This window comes from Gigantopelta aegis, chromosome 2, assembly GCF_016097555.1.
Source record: "Gigantopelta aegis isolate Gae_Host chromosome 2, Gae_host_genome, whole genome shotgun sequence".
NCBI lineage: Eukaryota > Metazoa > Mollusca > Gastropoda > Neomphalida > Peltospiridae > Gigantopelta > Gigantopelta aegis.
In genome coordinates, this window is record NC_054700.1 from 19055646 (window position 1) to 19074020 (window position 18375).

At 39.9% G+C, this 18375-nt stretch overlaps 1 protein-coding gene across 1 annotated transcript in view; it reads right to left on the reverse strand.

Annotated features, from left to right (window-relative positions):
• The window catches only part of LOC121387580 (melanin-concentrating hormone receptor 2-like), a 68163-nt gene extending 50337 nt beyond the window's left edge, over nucleotides 1–17826 (reverse strand). The window contains exon 1 of the mRNA XM_041518743.1: nucleotides 17710–17826. Within this exon, the coding sequence (XP_041374677.1) occupies nucleotides 17710–17826 (117 nt within the window). The remainder of the gene's footprint in view (nucleotides 1–17709) is intronic.
• Nucleotides 17827–18375: the final 549 nt, after the last annotated feature.

Sequence of the window (18375 nt, forward strand, 5' to 3'; positions counted from 1 at the left end):
CCCAAAAGTAGGAAAGACACAAGAGTCGACAGAAGTTGCAAGTTTTCTAATTGCCATTGCCAGTACGGTATACTCAGGCCGTCAAAGCAACAGCATATGAGCAATTATTGTACAATAGGTATTTACGTTGGCAGAAGTTCTTCGTAGAATATAAACAGGTAGAATTAAACATAGTTATATAGACTATTTTAAATGAAGAGATTTGGAAGGAAGGAAATGTTTTATTTAACGACGCACTCAATACATTTTGTTTACGGTTATATGGCCATGTGGTTAAGGGGACACAAATATTGAGAGAGGAAACCCGCTGTCGATACTTCATGGGCTACTCTTTTTAATTAACAACAAGGGGTCTTTTATATGCACCATCCCAAAGACAGCATAGTACAGACAGCATAGTACATACCACAGCCTTTGTTACACCAGTTGTGGAGCACTGGCTGGAACGAGAAATAGGTGAGCGCTGTACCACTGAGCTATGTCCCGCATCTGAAGAGATATGGTGACAAAACGATCAAATGTACAGGGAGCGTCGGAGCTGGGGAAGGGGCGTACGGGCTCCCATTTTTGCAGAAGGGCAGACTGGCTTTTGCGCGAACTAAACAAAAATTCCCGAATCTGGATAACATTTATTCATATTAGCACTACTACCCAAACAGCTATACGTCACTACGCGTTTTTACATGACAGCTCGAAAATGATCGATGTAAAGGTATTTGACGTCAAACATAGGATTATTGTTGTATTAGAGCGAGAATCTTTGACTACCGTTTGGTAGGCAGCGATTGAGCAGAATGTATATTGATTGGTCTCTGACGGTAAGAGAGTGTTGATGACTGTCCAAATGTCCGTCTTGCTCTCTTGTAGTCAGATTACCCAGGCTAGCGAAATTTGTGCCTGCCTCGTGGTTTATTTATAACTATTATTGTATATATATATCGCAACTTTTTATGGATCGCATGGTACTTTGAACATCAATAATAACAACCAATTTAAAAAATGTATATGCAGTTACGGCCGAGTTTTGGCAGTGTATCAAATCTCACTATTGTCCATCTGCAGTTTCAGACATAATATTTATGGTTAAGAAAAATACGGAAATTGAAGTAGGAAGCAAGCTGCCGCCAGGCAATGGGCTTCTCTTTCCTTTTAACAAAGTTTCTTTTGTTTAACGACACCACTAGATCACATTGATTTATTAATTTCAGGCTATTAAATGTCAACATTTGGTAACTTTGACATATTAGAGAGAAAAACCGCTACATTAAAAAAAAAAAAAAATTTCCATTAGCAGCAAGGGATCGTTTATATGCCGAACCCCCATAAACAGGATAATACATACTACGGCCATTGTTATATAATACTAGTTGTGGAGTACTGGCTGGAACGAGAAACAGCCCAATGCCCCCCCCCCCCCCCCCCCCCCCCCCCCCCCCGACGGGAATCGATCCCAAAGCGACAGCGCATCAGGCCAGCGCTTTACCACTGGGCTACGTGACGCACCTCTAAAGAAGATGATGTATTTAAAGAGACAGACCCAAGTTTCAGCCCCCCCCCCCCCCCTGCCAGTGCAGGCGGTCCCTCCTCTCGCCCCCCCCCCCCCCCCCCCCCCCCCCCCACCTTTCCTGGCCAGGCGTGCGCTACAACAGCTGACCTGACCTGACCTGACCAGTTTCAGCCCATGACAATGCACACTAAGTTTGGTTAATCTACAAACCTGTAACACATTTGGATAAAGTTACAATTGAGTGAAACATGAGTCTGTGACTTTGAAATGGTGAAATACCCTTTAAAAATAGACTAAAACTCGACTCCATAACTGTTACTTCTCAGATGCACGTGCGTTTTAAACAAAACATGAGAAATGCATTTTGTGATATTCGCTACATTTTTTCCAATGCAGCAAGGGATCTTTTATATGCACTTTTCCGTGGACAGGAGAGCACATGCCACGGCCTTTCACCAGTTGTTGTGCACTTGTTGAAACGAGAAAAACCCCTCAATCAGTTGAATGGATCCACCGAGGTGGTTCGATCCTGCGACGCAAGCACCGCAAGCGAGCACCCAACCTACTGTGCTAAATCCCGCCCCTGTAAGGAGTGACTGCGATCGTTCGCCCACCTAAATATTCCTCAGTTGTATGTTGGTCAATTCAGGACGGCGGTTGTTGCGCATAACGTCAGACAAAAAAAGAAGTAAAGTTTGTTTTATTTAATGACGCCACTAGAGCACATTGTTTTTTATCTTATCATCGGCTATTGGACGTCAAACATATGGTCATTCTAACACTGTTTTTAAGAGGAAAACCGCTGTCGCCACATAGGCTACTCTTTTACGACAGGCAGCAAGGGATCTTTTATTTGCGCTTCCCACAGGCAGGATAGCACAAACCATGGCCTTTGTTGAACCAGTTATGGACCACTGGTCGGTACAAGTGGTTTACACCTACCCACTGAACCTTGCGGAGCACTCACTCAGGGTTTGGAGTCGGTATCTGGATTAAAAATCCCATGCCTCGACTGGGATCAGAACCCAGTACCTACCAGCCTGTAGACCGATGGGCTAACCACGACGCAACCGAGGCCGGTAACGTCAGACAAATGCGTTGTCATTAGAAGATTATGGTACCAGTCAAATTGTTGGCAAGCGTTCGGCAAAACAAGTAGCCGATAATTGAGACACATCGCATTTTATAAGGTAACGTAACGCATGACATCTGGCGATCACCATCTATAGCTTTTTTCCAATAAAATTAATTTGCTTCAACTGGTATATCCAATTATTTGCTTGTCCTGTTACGAGTGTGTAATTTTCACTTTTTATAATTAATGTCTTCTATTTCCTTTCTTCTTTTTCTTTTTCACTGGAATTATATAGCTACCGCTTTTTTACGTAGGCAATAATTGTGACGTATTGCATCATGCGTGGACATCCTCCTTTATTATAGATTGTCCGGTAAAATGAATGAACCGAATTTACGAAGCCTGTTCATGACTTATACGCGTGTAACTACAATGCTTAAACACCTGCCGTTCAAGAAGAAGTTTGTTTTATTTAACAACACCACTAGAGCACATTGATTTATTAATCATCTGCTAATGGAAGGAACGAAGGAGATGTTTTATTTAACGACGCACTCAACATCATTTTTATTTACGGTTATATGGCGTCAGACATGGTCAAGGACCACAGATATTGAGAGAGGAAACCCGCTGATGCGACTTCATGGGCTACTCTTTTCGATTAGCAGCAAGGGCTCTTTTATATGCACCATCCCACTGACAGGGTAGTACATACCACGGCCTTTGATATACCAGTTGTGGTGCACTGGCTGGAACGAGAAGTAGCCCAATGGGCCAACATACGGGGTCGATCCCAAACCGACCGCGCATCGAGCGAGCGCTTTACCACTGGGCTACGTTCAGCCCCTCGGCTATTGGATGTTAAACATTTGGTAATTTTGGCATATAGTCTTAGAGAGGAAACCCGCTACATTGTTCCGTTAGTAGCAAGGAATCTTTTATATGCACCATCCCATAGACAGGATAGCACATACCACGGCCTTTGATATACATGTACCAGTCGTGGTGCTCTAGGCTGGAACTAGAAATAGCTCAATGGGCCCACCGACGAGGATCGATCCCAAATCGACCTCGAATCAAGCGGGTTCTTTTCCACTGGACTACATCATAGCCCAATTTATTTCTACTAGATTATTTGCTTGTACATTTATGAACCTGTAGTTTTCACGTTAGGTAATGGTCTTCTTTTTTTCATTCATTCATTTATTGTTAGTTTCGTTCACATATCCAATTAAGGTTCAAGCTCGCTGTCCTTGGACACAGATCTCAGCTATTTGGACTGTCTATCCCTGGCAATGGGTTTAGTTGTTTGTGATTAGTGAGAATGAAGTCGGTGTAGTGATCTTACACCTACCCATTGAGTCGTTAAAACTCGCTCTGGGTGTAGGACGACCAACCTAATGGAAATATGTTTTCGGAATATTTTGGTTTTTAATATTTAAACGCGCGAACGCCCATTTCAAAACAATATTTTAAAGCACCATCGTTGACATATTTAAAAAATAACAACAACCAAAGAGATACATAACAATAAACAATTGAATTATTTATTGGAATGTTTTGTATTCAATATAAGTGGCAGACTTTTTCTAGTACTCAGGGTGGGAGCCGGTACCGGTGGGTGAACCAAGTCTTATGACCGATGGCTTAATCGCTACATCACCGAGCAGGCCTTTTATTAATATATTTAACCGGCCTCGGTGGCGTCGTGGTTAGGCCATCGGTCTACAGGTTGGCAGGTACTGGGTTCGGATCCCAGTCGAGGCATGGGATTTTTAATCCAGATACCGACTCCAAACCCTGAGTGAGTGCTCTGCAAGGCTCAATGGGTTGGTGTAAACCACTTGCACCGACCAGTGATCCATAACTGGTTCAACAAAGGCCATGGTTTGTGCTATCATGCCTGTGGGAAGCACAAATAAAAGATCCCTTGCTGCCTGCCGTAAAAGAGTAGCCTATGTGGCGACAGCGGGTTTCCTCTAAAAAACAGTGTCAGAATGACCATATGTTTGACGTCCAATAGCCGAGGATAAGATAAAAAAATCAATGTGCTCTAGTGGCGTCGTTGAATAAAACAAACTTTACTTTTTTTTTTATTAATATTCTTTCTCTTTTCCATGGAATTAATAGGGTTACCATTTTTTATATAAACTGTTAACCCTGCATGCTACCACTGAAAAACATATTTTTTTTAAGATCATTACCTGAGGAAAATAAATGTCACAACTATGCACATTCAGGAAAACGGAACGGGAAATTAATTCATAGATCTGTTTCACTAGCTAGCAGACGACGAGATACGTTAGGTAAGTCGAATTCCATGTCTAGTTAACACATATTGACAATATCAGGCGGTTCCTAATAGCATTTTGGACAGAATCCATATGACATAATTTGCACCGCGTAACCACAGTGAAACTTCACTTGCAATTTCCTATGTCTGAATCAGCCTCTCCCGTATTACCGTGTATAGGGTGCCCCATTAAGAACTAACATTTTACTGCATATTAAATACTAATTTTTCGTTTCGTAGTTTTTCTGATTAGTTACTAAGATCATTATTTTTGTTATTATGATTTTGCTTTTTTTAATTATTATTATAAAACGATATTTGTCTTTCTGTCTTTCACGTTGTGTAAATATCAAAAGTATCAAAGGTATATCTCTAATCTTCAGTTAATGTTGTTATATACTCAAAGGCAAAAGTTATTGTGACATGGATTGTTTGGAGTAATACATTTGTGAATGGATTTATGGATGTAAACCAGATAAAATGTGCATGAAACAGCTCAAAGAAATGCAACCAAGCAGCTGTTGCAGCGATTGCATGCTTTGTGCAAGAAACATGGAATATTCGGGAGAAATGTTGTCCAGTGTTCACAATAAAAGGCCAGACATTCAGTCATTGCCACTCTGTGCATCCTTCAGAAGTCAGAAAAATACCATTAGTGAACTGCTTGGTGCAATTTTGTCAGTGAAAATGACAGATGGCGAGTCATAGGGATGCTTGAATCTGGGACCTCGCAGCGTGACGTCGCACGTCAATTCGACGTCCACAGAAACATGATATGGCACTTGTGGCAACGATATCAACAAAACAACCAGGTCAGGGACCGTCCCCGTAGCGGCCGACCACCCGTAACAACCCCTCGCCAAGACACGTGGATCCGAACCACACATCTGCGAAGCAGGTTCCAGCCAGCAACCCTCACAGCCCGTACCATCCCTTTCTCCAGCGTTTAGTGGCCTCAATGAGACGACGGTGCCAGGCCTGTATCAATACTCAAGGTGGACACACTCGCTACTGACTGTGTGAACTTCGCTCTGGTCCCCCTCTAATGATGTGGCTCAATTGCATATGGCAGGTGCGCCCTTTTCATGGACTATTGCTCGTTTCCATACCTTCGGACATTTCTCTTTCCATGTTATAACGTTTCATACACGACAGTAAAAACTTACCATCAATTATCTTTGTCTTTTGTGTGTCACAATAACTTTTGCCTTTTAGTATATTATGTGGTGTTTACAACATCAAACGAATGTCAGTTACTTAAGAGCACAATGCGTGGTCATAGTGAACTCTCACATCAACTCGTCTTTCATACTGAATAAGTAAGTCATAAAGATATACACTATCTTCATTTTCTTTCATCTGACTCAGTTCAGTCAGTCTGTCAAATCAAGAGGCTCATTTTCCAGGCAATTTGTAAGATGACTGGATCTTTCAGACACTTTGTAAATTGACTGAGTGAATCGCGCAATTTATAAATTGTCTGAAGATTTCAGGCATTTTACAAATTGCCTTATTTTAGACATTGACTGTAATATATATACAGACCTCGGTGACGTCGTGGCTAAGCCATCGGACATAAGGCTGGTAGGTACACGGTTCGCAACCCCGTACCGGCTCCCCAAAAAACAGGGGACGACGTATCTCGAGGTTCCACCTCATCACCCAGTGCGTAGGTAATTAAATGTGTGGGAGATTTATACATTTTCCTAAGAGTAGTGTCCCTTAATTCATAATTCACCATGTTATTAGAAAACTATTTATTATAAACATTCTAAATTGTTTCATGTCAATAATATATATCGTATACCTGGTCCCTCCAGTTGTTTGAATAAGCTCATAAACCTCTTTCTATGGTACTACGAATACGATATAGAGAGATAGCGACTGTCGGTAATGAGAAAGGATCATATCCCACTGTCATCAATACCGCACACCATATAATGACCCCCGAAAACATCTCATCTCATCTCCAAAGCCGGACGTAATTAAATGTGCGGAACATTTACGACTTCCCCTAAGAGTAGTTTCCCTTGACCTTTCTGCGATAATTTCATCTAAGCAAATGACTTTCTGTACGGTAAATAGTATTTACATGGTGGTGAAAGTTAAAAGTTTGTTTTGTTTAACGACACCACTAGAGCACATTGATTTATTAATTGTCGGCTATCGGATGTGAAACATTGTTAATGTTGACATATAATCTTAGAGAGGAAACCCGCTGTATCGTTTTCCAAAAGTAGTAAGGAATCTATTGTGTATACCATCCAACAGACAGGATACCACGTACCACGGCCTTTGATATACCAGCCGTGGTGCACTGGCTGCAAAGAGAAATAGCCCAATGGGTCCACCGACGGGGATTGATCCTCGACCAACCGCCATATCCATATTTAAAACAGGGTACCTAACAATATTAAAACTCTCTCTCTCTCTCTCTCTCTCTCTCTCTCTCTCTCTCTCTCTCTCTCTCTCTCTCTCTCTCTCTCTCTCTCTCTCTCTCTCTCTCTCTCTCTCTCTCTCCAACTTATTTCCGTGCTTATATCCAATTAAGGTTCAAGCACGCTGTTCTGGGCACACGCCTTAGCTATCTGGGCTGCCTGTCCAAGACAGTGTGTTAGTTGTTAATGGTTAGAGAGAAGAGGGTGTAGTGGTCTTACACCTACCCATTGAGTCGTTTAAAACTCGCTCTGGTTGGTAGGTGGTACTGGGCTGCGAACTCTGTACCTATCAGCCTCATGACCAATGGCTTAACCACGACACCACTGAGGCCGGAATATTGCTACTAACACCACCCACTGCCATAATGGCACTTCTGGTTGTCGTTCAGCCTGCCAGGCATTATCGTTCGCGCTATTTTGTGACATCGTTATGGCTAACGATCGATATCTTCAAGAAGATTGCATGCACTCGTATCACATGTATGTCAGCCACTAACATTTGGCAGTTGGTTATTAAAAGTATGCCATACCATTATATCATACCTTGAAAGTCATCCCCGTCAGCTGTAGCAATTTAATGAGTCAATTTAATGAGTCACTTTAATTCTTTAATTCCAGAGTAATTTCGTCGTAACCCAGGGAAACGAGGGAATGTAGAGATCAGAGATCTAGAGATCTACAAGAAAATAATTCATGTTGGAAATATTGTGGTATGAGGGGGCGATGTTGGTATATGGCGCTGTACTTTTGGTACGAACTGTTGCGGACTTGTGCGATGTCGGTAGGTGGCGCCATCTACTGACGTCACAATTCTTTGAAAGTTTTAACAGTTACTTGAAATAAATAACTGTTTGAAATAAAGCAGATATTGTGTCCATCTGAATTGGTTTTTGGATATTACTGAAATACCGCAGCATAGAATCCACGCCCAGGAGTGATTTAGTGCAGCCGTTGCCGTATTTCAATATATATTTTTACAAAATACATCAGTTTTAGTTTACATGATTATAGCTCAGGGGCGTAGCGGGATCTGGACCTGGGGGTGGGTGGGGGTTCGAATATGAACCAACTGGACCTTTTTCTATTTTGTTTTTGCACCACCAGAAACTCCATATGTATAAACCTGTATGTTTTAGTTATGTAAGCGGACCGTTTGTTTCAGCGGGGTGGGTGTGTGTGTGTGTGTGTGTGTGTGTGTGTGTGTGTGTGTGTGTGTGTGTGTGTGTGTGTTGGTTCGTCCGACCCCCCTAGCCTACGCCCCTGTAGCTATATGTTATTTATTAAACCACATGTACAATTATTTTATACAGGTATATATTATATATTTCTGTTTGTTCTATTATTTATGAAAATAATTAATGTTGGAAATATATTTTTAAAAATGTATCAATTTGACTGCATGATTATGGCTATATATTATTTATTAAACGACATCTACCTTTATTTTATATATGTACATAATATTATATATTTCTGTTTGTTCTATTATGTTATGAAAATTATTAATGTTGGAGATATATAAATACATTCATTTTACTGTACATGCTTCTAGGTTTCTTTATTAAACCACATCCACCATTATTTTGTATAAGTATATATTGTATATTTATGTTTATTGTATTAAAGGGACATTCCTGAGTTTGCTGCAATGTTTTAAGATGTTGTCAACTAATTAAATATTTCTACGATTAAACTTACATATTAAATATATTTTCTTGTTTAGAATATTAGTGGCTGTATATTAAACGTTTCTGATCGTTCTAATATTTGTACTAGGTTAAATTTCATTTTATTTCCTAAAAAATATTTTTACGAAATTATTTGAAGACAAAATCCAGTTTGGGCTTCTTACAAATATTAAGACGACCAGAAACACATTGAATATACAGACATTAATATTCTAAACAAGAAAATATATTTATAATGTTAGTTTAATCGTAGAAATATTTTATTAGTCGGAAACATCTTACAATGCAGCAAACTCAGGAATGTCCCTTTAAGCTGGCGAGCTGTACAATTGAAAAGTTAAAAAACTGTCTTTTGTTTACCGACACCACTAGAGCACATTGATTTATCAATTTTGTAATTTTGACATATAGTCTTAGAGAGAAAACCCGCTGATGTACTAGTCGTTGTGCAGTGGATAAAACAAGAAATAGCCTAAAGGGTTCATCGACGGGGATCGATCCTAGACCGACTGCGCACGCGGCGAGCGCTTTACCACTGGGCTCAGTTGTACAACTCAAATAAAGGACTTGGAAAATAAACAGTGAACGCGCCACTGACTTGGTATGGACACACCGCCATCACAAGTTGTTCCTACGTGTTAAGTTTGATGGTCCTGTATGCATATGTGTTCAAGATATGGTGTGGACAAGGATTTACTGTTATGTACAGTAACCGTGAAAAGTAGGTCACAATGGCATAATAATAGTACGCGACACACCGCCATCCCAAGTTGTTCCTACATGTAAGGTTTGATGGTCATGTATGCACCTGTATGCAATATATGATCCAGACAAGTATTTACTGATATGTGCAGTAGACCGTGAAAAGTAGGTCACAGTGAACTAGTAATAGTACGCGACACACCTGTATCACAAGTTGTTCCTACATGTGAGGTCTGATGGTCCTGTTATGCATCTGTATGCAAGATATGGTCCGGACAAGAAAAGGTTAACAGACGGACGTACGGACGGACGGACGGACAACGCCATACCAAAATACGACCCATCATAGACGGGCGTATAAAAATGGGCTGCCTCTAAAATAGCCGTTAGAAGGATAGTCCATACCGTCGTTGTTGTGTTGTTGTTGTGTTGTTGTTGTGTCGTTGTTGTGTTGTTGTTGCGTGTGTTTGTTAAGGGTGTTTTGGGCTATTTATTTATTTATTTATTATTTATTTATTTATTTTGTTGTTTTCCACTTCACACACAAATATTGAAATGATTGGTCTGGGTTTCGCAGGCCAACATTTCGAGCCTTGTGTAAATTCATCTTTAAAGGCGCAGACTATAGTTTCAGCCCGTAAAAATGGATACTAAGTTTGGTTAAGTTACAAAGCTAAAACGCATTTGGATAACATTACAAGAGAGTGAAACAAGAGTTTGTGAAGTTGAAACGATGACATACCGTTAAAAATAGATTAAAACTCGACTCCATAATTATTACTTTTCAGACGCACATGCGTTTTTAAAAATATATTTAAAAATGCATTTTGTGGTATTAGAAACACCAGGATGACCAGAAAAACTTCTGTTGTACGGAAATGGATAAGCTAAACAATAAAATATAAGTAAAGTTTGATTTCAGTGATCATAAACGGCTCTAATAGTGAAAAATATGCATTCGTGTTTAAAAACTAGGGTTTGTCCCTTTAAGTGACTCGAAATTACGTTTACAGCCCGATTAAATTAATGATGACCACCATATTTGATGTGACGTACAACTACATTTTTTCAGCAGGTGTTAATAGGGAGCTTCCTGTGACGTTTCATCACAAGCAACATAAGTTTCTCTTTTTTAACGACACTGCTAGAGCACATTGATTTATTAATCATCGGCTATTGGATGTCAAACAACTGGTAATTTTGACATAATTATAGTCTAAGAAAGGAAACCCGCTTCATTTTCCCATTAGTAGCAAGGGATCTTTTATATGCATCATCCTATAGACTGTATAGCACATGCCATTTGATCTACCAGTCGTGGTGCGCTGGCTTGAGCGAGAAATAGCCCTATCGGCCCACTGATGGGGATCGATCCCAGACCGACCAGAAGCAACATATACTATGTTTTTGGTAAGGAGAGCGATGCATCTCAAGCCACCTTGCCATTCATTTCATTTCATTTCATTATATCCAGTTACGGTTCAAACACTGTGTCCTGGGCATACATCTCAGACATCTGGGATGTCTGTCTAGGACAGTGGGTTAGTTGTTACTAGTTTGTGAGAAAAAAGAGGGTGTAATGGTCTTGCACCTACCGATTGACTAGTTAAAACTCGCTCTGGGTGGGAGCCGGTACCGGGCTGCGAACCTTGTACCTACCAGTCTTATATCCGATAGCCTAACCACGACACCACCGATGCCGGTACACCTTGACAAACGTACTAACTGATACATAGTTTGAGAGCCACCACAAATAGTAACGATGTGGCTCATTAGGGACGGGCTAGCTGGTTTTAAGTGGTATCAAGTATTGGCTTTATAAAGATCAATCTGCCAATTTTACCACTGATAAAACCAATTAACTTCATTTTAGTTTGCAATAATTCAAATAAACACTTGAAAAATAATATTATCTCAATGTTCGCAAATTATTAAAAAATTTTTAGTAACTATAGTCCGTCCTATTGGGAACGCCTTTTTTCTTGCTACGGAATTTACTACAAGCTGTTTATTACTGAGCTGATTGGTTCGTAGTTTGCACACAAAAAATAGTATATTGTTGTTATTTTCCAAACACTTTTACTTTTCTTCTTACGTCAAACCAAACTGAAATTATTTACAAAAAAACCTGGTTATAAAATGATGGGACGGACTATAGGTTTTGCCTTTTGGGTAGCAGACGTCTTACTGCGCGGCCATACTGTGAATTGATGCATATGCAGGCGATAAACCGAATATTTTGCAGACTCACCATAGCTCACCAATCTGGAATCCAAAGCTAAAATTAATATGTCCATCTTTTGCTTTTGGAAGACAGCGTTTAACCTGGGGAAGACTATTAATGAGGTGGTCTCATTATATTTTACGTGCTGGAATGTTTGGATGGAGACAATTTTCAAAGGTTGACTCATCTGCTGTAAAGTCATTAGTTTCAACTCCACCCATTAGCTTCTGACCTGTTGCTTATACAACTTTTAGAGTCGAGACGCGAGACTCTAATAGAGCCTGAGACACTAATGTCATGTCAACGCAATACACATTGTATGTGTGTGACATCATTAGAGATTGAGGGCAGGACGTAACCCAGTGGTAAAGCGTCCGCTCGATGCGCGGTCGGTCTGGGATCGATCCCCGTCGGTGGGCCCATTGGGCTATTTCTCGTTCCAGCCAGTGCACCACGACTGGTATATCAAAGGCCGTAGTATTTACTACCCTGTCTGGGATGGTGCATCTAAAAGATCCCTTGCTGCTAATCAAAAAAGAGTAGCCCATGAAGTGGCCACAGCGGGTTTCCTCTCTCAGTATCTGTATGGTCCTTAACCATATGTCTGACGCTATATAACCGTAAATAAAATGTGTTGAGTGCATCGTTAAATAAAATATTTCCTTCCTTCATTAGAGATTAAGATTGAGTAAAGATTTTATAAGCACGGGCCCAGGCGCTGCTGTTGAAATGCTGGGTGTGACTTTGGTGTTTATATAGGTCGTGTCAGCCACATGGTGTGACTTCACCACCAAATGTACCAAAGCTTATTAAGGAGATAAGTCTAGGCCCAAGTCGAAGAAGCGTCTGTCTATGCAGGCTGATTTCGTGATAATGCTCGTGGGCTTACTTATGAAGGAAGGATGCTTCAGAATCAATCCTGTCCTGTGCCCATGAAAGGCGTGCGCTAAAACAGCTTGCTCGGAATGTGCCCGTTAAGCCCACTGACCTGACCTAACTTTCAGAATCAACATGGCACACGCTAACCACAGTGGTTAGAAGAGGCGGGACGTAGCCCAGTGGTAAAGCGCTCGCTTGATGCGCGGTCGGTGTGGGGTCGATCCCAGTCGGTGGGCCCATTGGGCTATTTCACATTCCAGCCTGGAATATCAAAGGCCGTGATATTTGTTGTTGGGTGTGGGGTTTTTTTCTGGGTTTCTTCTTCTTCTTTTCTTTTCTTTTTCTTTTTTTTTTGTTTCTTTGAATTTTTGGGGTTGTTTGTTTGTTTGTTTGTTTGGGGTTTTTTGGGGGGTGTTTTTTTGGGGGGGGGGGGGGGGGGGTGTCTGGGTTTTTTATTATTTGTTGTTGTTTTAGGGAGGGATTTAATGGGTTTTTGTTGTTGTTGTTATTAAAAAAAAAAATTGTCGACCTTTTGTACTTAAAAACAATACCATTCCCTAATTGTATGATTAATACACTGAATTTAGGAGAAAAAACACTCACCCTTTCATCCTATTGTAAAATATAACTGACATGATTTTCTCACTCCAAACCACCATGGTCCCGAAGTTTAAAATTACCACACGCGCTTAGCTTACTCCTATAGGAAGCTTTTTGTCAAGTTCGTTTATAATATTCTGCTAATGGGTTGATAAAAAAGACAATTTTTTTATCGATAATTGTATGTAACTGACAGTTCCATGATTAATTCATTTTGCTTAGCATCTGGACTATAGGTTTTCTCGCCCTTCGTCTCCCCTCGTGTCTTTGAAGCGACGTTAATTAAACTATCTCGTCTGTTTGCTGTCACGTTAGAAATGAAAGTGAAAAAGTAAAAGAAAAAAGATTGGCATAATATGACACTTAAAAATGTTATCTCTCCCCTGCCCCACCTTTTTTTTTCTTCTTTTAATTTTCTTTTCTTTTTTTAATTTTTTTCTTCTTATTTTTTAACCTTTTCGACGGAAGTATTTAACATATTTCCCTATAATCTGTTTGCACAGACTACTCAGTACGTACACTTTTATATAACATACAAGTCGTGGAGCAGCGCCAGATCCATCGGAGGAGAGATGGTTAAACCAGCTCCGCTTAAAGACGCAGACCCTAGTTTCAGTCCGTGAAAATGGACACTAAATTTAGTTAACCTACAAATCTGCAACATATTTGGATAAAGTTATAACAGAGAGAAGATAACGTATGTGATGTTTAAATAGGGAAATACCGTCTACAAATAACACAATCTAATTAAAATTAGCTCCACTATTACATGCGGATCTAACAGCAGCCTGTTGGAGCTCATGTCCAGTTGACCTTTCATTCGACCAATCAAAACCTTACTTGCAAAATCATGCCAGTGATTTGAAAAGAATTTGAAAACATTCGGGATTATGCCGAGGGTATACGAAATAATTCGGGTGAATTACGAAGTATGCCGGAAACTAATGTAATATAAAATTTTATATAAAATTTGTTTCAAGACAAACAAAAAAACATGATGGTATAGCCATAAAATCTGTTTATACTAGTATACAATCCAAAGTTTATTACTGCACTTTCCCCCTGTATTTTTCAATGTTGAAATAGACCAACAAGTTCGCCTATTGCATAAATAGTCTCGCCCGATATTTTTAGACTTTGTATGCTCCCGAATAACGCTATAAAAGGCGAAGTGTAATTGGTCGATATTTAAATTGTTATTTATAGATGAAATGTCACCTGGACATGGGAATCTAAGCAATGCTGTTAGATCTACTGGTAGACCCAGTAGAGCTAATTTTAATCAGATTGCAAATAACAAAGCTTGTTTCCATAACCATTACTTCTCAGACGAACGTGCGTTTTTAGAATTAGAAAAAACTGCATTTGGGGGTATTACCGAAACCCGGATGACCAGTGCCACTTTAAGTGTACGAAAATCACTATTTTTAATAATAAAATGACACTACTTCTGAAATAAATTATGAAAAGCAGCTTTAATAGTGAAAACAAATTCATTTTAGTGTTTAACTTTAATATGAGTTTAAGACAGTCCCTTTTCTTTTACAGTTTTCGGTGCTAGACGTGGTAAGCTGGTTAAGTTTGTTTTTGTTTAGCGACATCAATAGACCACATTGATTTATTAATCATCGGCTATTGGATGTTAAATAACTGGTAATCTTGACATAGTCTTAGAGAGGAAACCCGCCACAATTTTTCATTAGTAGCAAGGGAACTCCAAAAGTCAGTAAGTGGTGAATGAAAGATTATGAGACTGTCACTTTTTGTGTCTTTCATTATCTGTTAAAAGCTTTATTAAGGAGTTGAACAGTTATAGTTCTCAAGGGTTGTTTCTTTTTAATTGCCCCAGATCAATGTGACAATGTCAATGATGGTGTACCTTGAATCATTGACTTGGGGAAGCTATGTAATTATTATTATTATTATTATTATTATTATTATTATTATTATTATTATTATTATTATTATTATTTTAATTATTTTTGGGGGGTCCCTTTCCTCTTCCCTCTATTGTAAGATAATATTGGATTGCAGTATGGAGGAATGATTAGCCTTGACTATTTATTACCCAGATATGTTGAATTGATATTGAATATTGATATTGAATTAAAGTTATGTTGTAAACATTACGGTTTAGTCTATAGCTTACATTATTTGTCATCTGCTCATAATAATTATTGGAGTATTTGTCAGTAACTAATTCAGCACAAAATTCGAGTACTTTTTTTTACAGGTACTCCATACTTGTTACAAGCACAAAGCCACTTGCCTTGGTAGTACCAGATGAAATAAAACTGCTTACATTTTTTGCCCAGATGAAACTATTTTTTTATTACAACCAACACACTCACATTTATCATCAATCACAGGACTTGTGGTGTTCACTTCTCTATCAAAAGCACGTCGAACTTTGACCCAGCCGGAAGTTATTTGATTTAGTACTACCTAAAGGTGACATTAGCGCTAAGATGACTCAAACCGTGTGTTATGGTTTTGTTGTTCACATAATTAGATTGATACCACTGACAAAAGAGTGCAATAAATATGCATAACCGCACACGTTTTGGAGACCACCTCTTACTCAACCAAATTTCGTTATCGCGTCATGAAAAGCCACTTAGGTGCACAATACAAGTCAGTTATAATCTTTCTCGTGGTGTGTTTTTTTTTTTTTTTTGCGCATTTTCGAAGCAGGACATAGCCCAGTGATAAAGTGTTCGCAGTCAGTCTAGGATCGATCCCGGTCGGTGGTCCCATTGGGCTATTTTTCGTTCCAGCCAGTGCATCACGATTGGTATATCAAAAGCCGTGGTATGTGTAATCATGTCGGTGGCATGATGCATATAAAAGGTCCCTTGCTGCTAATTGAAAAGAGTAGCAGGTTTCCTTTCTATGAATATATAGTAGAATTACAAAATGTTTGACATCGAATACCCTATTATTAATAAATCAATGTGCACTAGTGTTGTCGAAAGACAAAAACACACTTTAACTTTCGATGTTTTCATTGACTACAGGTGAACCCTCGTGATGCGTCCACGTGACTCATCATTCATGACATCGAAAGAAAAAGTAAAGTTTGTTTTATTTAACGACGCCGCTAGAGCACATTGATTTTTTTATCTTATCATCGGCTATTGGACGTCAAACATATGGTCATTCTGACACTGTTTTTAGAGGAAACCCGCTGTCGCCACATAGGCTACTCTTTTTACGACAGGCAGCAAGGGATCTTTTATTTGCGCTTCCCACAGGCAGGATAGCACAAACCATGGCCTTTGTTGAACCAGTTATGGATCACTGGTCGGTGCAAGTGGTTTACACCTACCCACTGAGCCTTGCGGAGCACTCACTCAGGGTTTGGAGTCGGTATCTCGATTAAAAAGCCCATGCCTCGACTGGGATCCGAACCCAGTACCTACCAGCCTGTAGACCGATGGCCTGCCACGACGCCACCGAGGCCGGTCATCATGACATCGAAAGTGTCCACTAAAGCCTTGGTCAGACCGAGTTAAAATGTCGTGCGATGGGGTGAGATTCTAGATATCTATGATCTATGACTCGGCTGATATAGTTAGGTCCAGTATAGCACTTCCGTGACCATTCTCTGGCTAACATGTTTTGACGATTGATTTACCGTCTATGAACCTTTTATAAAAAAAAATTAGTGCCCAGGTCCCTCCCAAAAATTCCGGCATTTTTCGCCAGAAGGCCAAATCCAAGATGGCCGCCGGCGCCATCGTGAACAAATTAACTTTTGAACAAGAGCACCTAGAATCATGTATGAAGACACTTTTACAGGTAAATCGACCACGGGAATTCCGAGTCTGACATCAGTTTGACGTTTTGACATCATTTTGACCCAGAAATCCAAGATGGCTGCCATCCGGTAGAGCAAAAACGTAACTTTTGAACGGGAAGGAAGACATGGGGTTTGTATGTCAGGAGAACTAATTATATTTCAAGCTAAGCTCTTTTTAACAGCCGTACATCGAACAGCTATCAAATGAAACCATTTAAAGCATGTCAATTAAAACATTTTACACTGAAAATGGTACTTTTTGGCCATTTGTTTTTCACAAATGACACGCTAACACAATTAAAACATATTTAGAAGTCACCAATCATACTTTTGTGTTATGTTACACATTGTTATGACATATGACAGAGATGCGATTAGTCCGAATCAGAGCATTCTTCCTCACTTGAATCATCAGATGAATCTCCCCTCCTCTTAGTTGTGTGGTCACACTGGAAACGATGGGTTTGCGACGCATCTGAGACAATCGTAGGGAAATCGTACGACATCGTACGACCTTCGTACGAGGTCGTACGACTTCACTACGATTGTCTGCCGAGAAGCTGACAGTCGTGCGTTGGTCGTGTGACCTCGTACGATGTCGTACGACGGTCGTACCATGTCTTACGACGTCGTCGACCGTCATACGACATCGTTTGCCATTAACATTTCCGTAGTTCCCTGTTTTTAAAAAGATCACAACATCGTGGGAAGGTCATGCGACATATTTAGGTAGTACAATACCAAATAACTTCCGGCTGGGTCAAAGTTCGAGGTGCACCGAACTTTTGATAGAGAAGTGAACACCACAAGTCCTGTGATTGGTTATAAATGTGAGTGTGTTGGTTGTAAAAAATAATAGTTTCATCTGGGTAAAATAAATGTGCAATTTTATTTCATCTAGTACCAATGTGTCAAGTAGCCTTGTGCTTGAAACATGTATGGGGTACCTGTAAAAAAAAGTACTCAAATTTTGTGCGAAACTAGGGTAGTCATAGACGCTACCCGTTATCTCAGAAACGAGCAGCTTGACCCCCATTTTTTTCTGATTCACTTTAAGTGTAAGGGGTGGTAGTATTTATATCCGTGGCGTTTATGTCGGTTGATACGTTGCAGGTAGGAGTTTTAGCCGTATATGTTACTATTGTCGTCTATGGGATTTGATTTGGT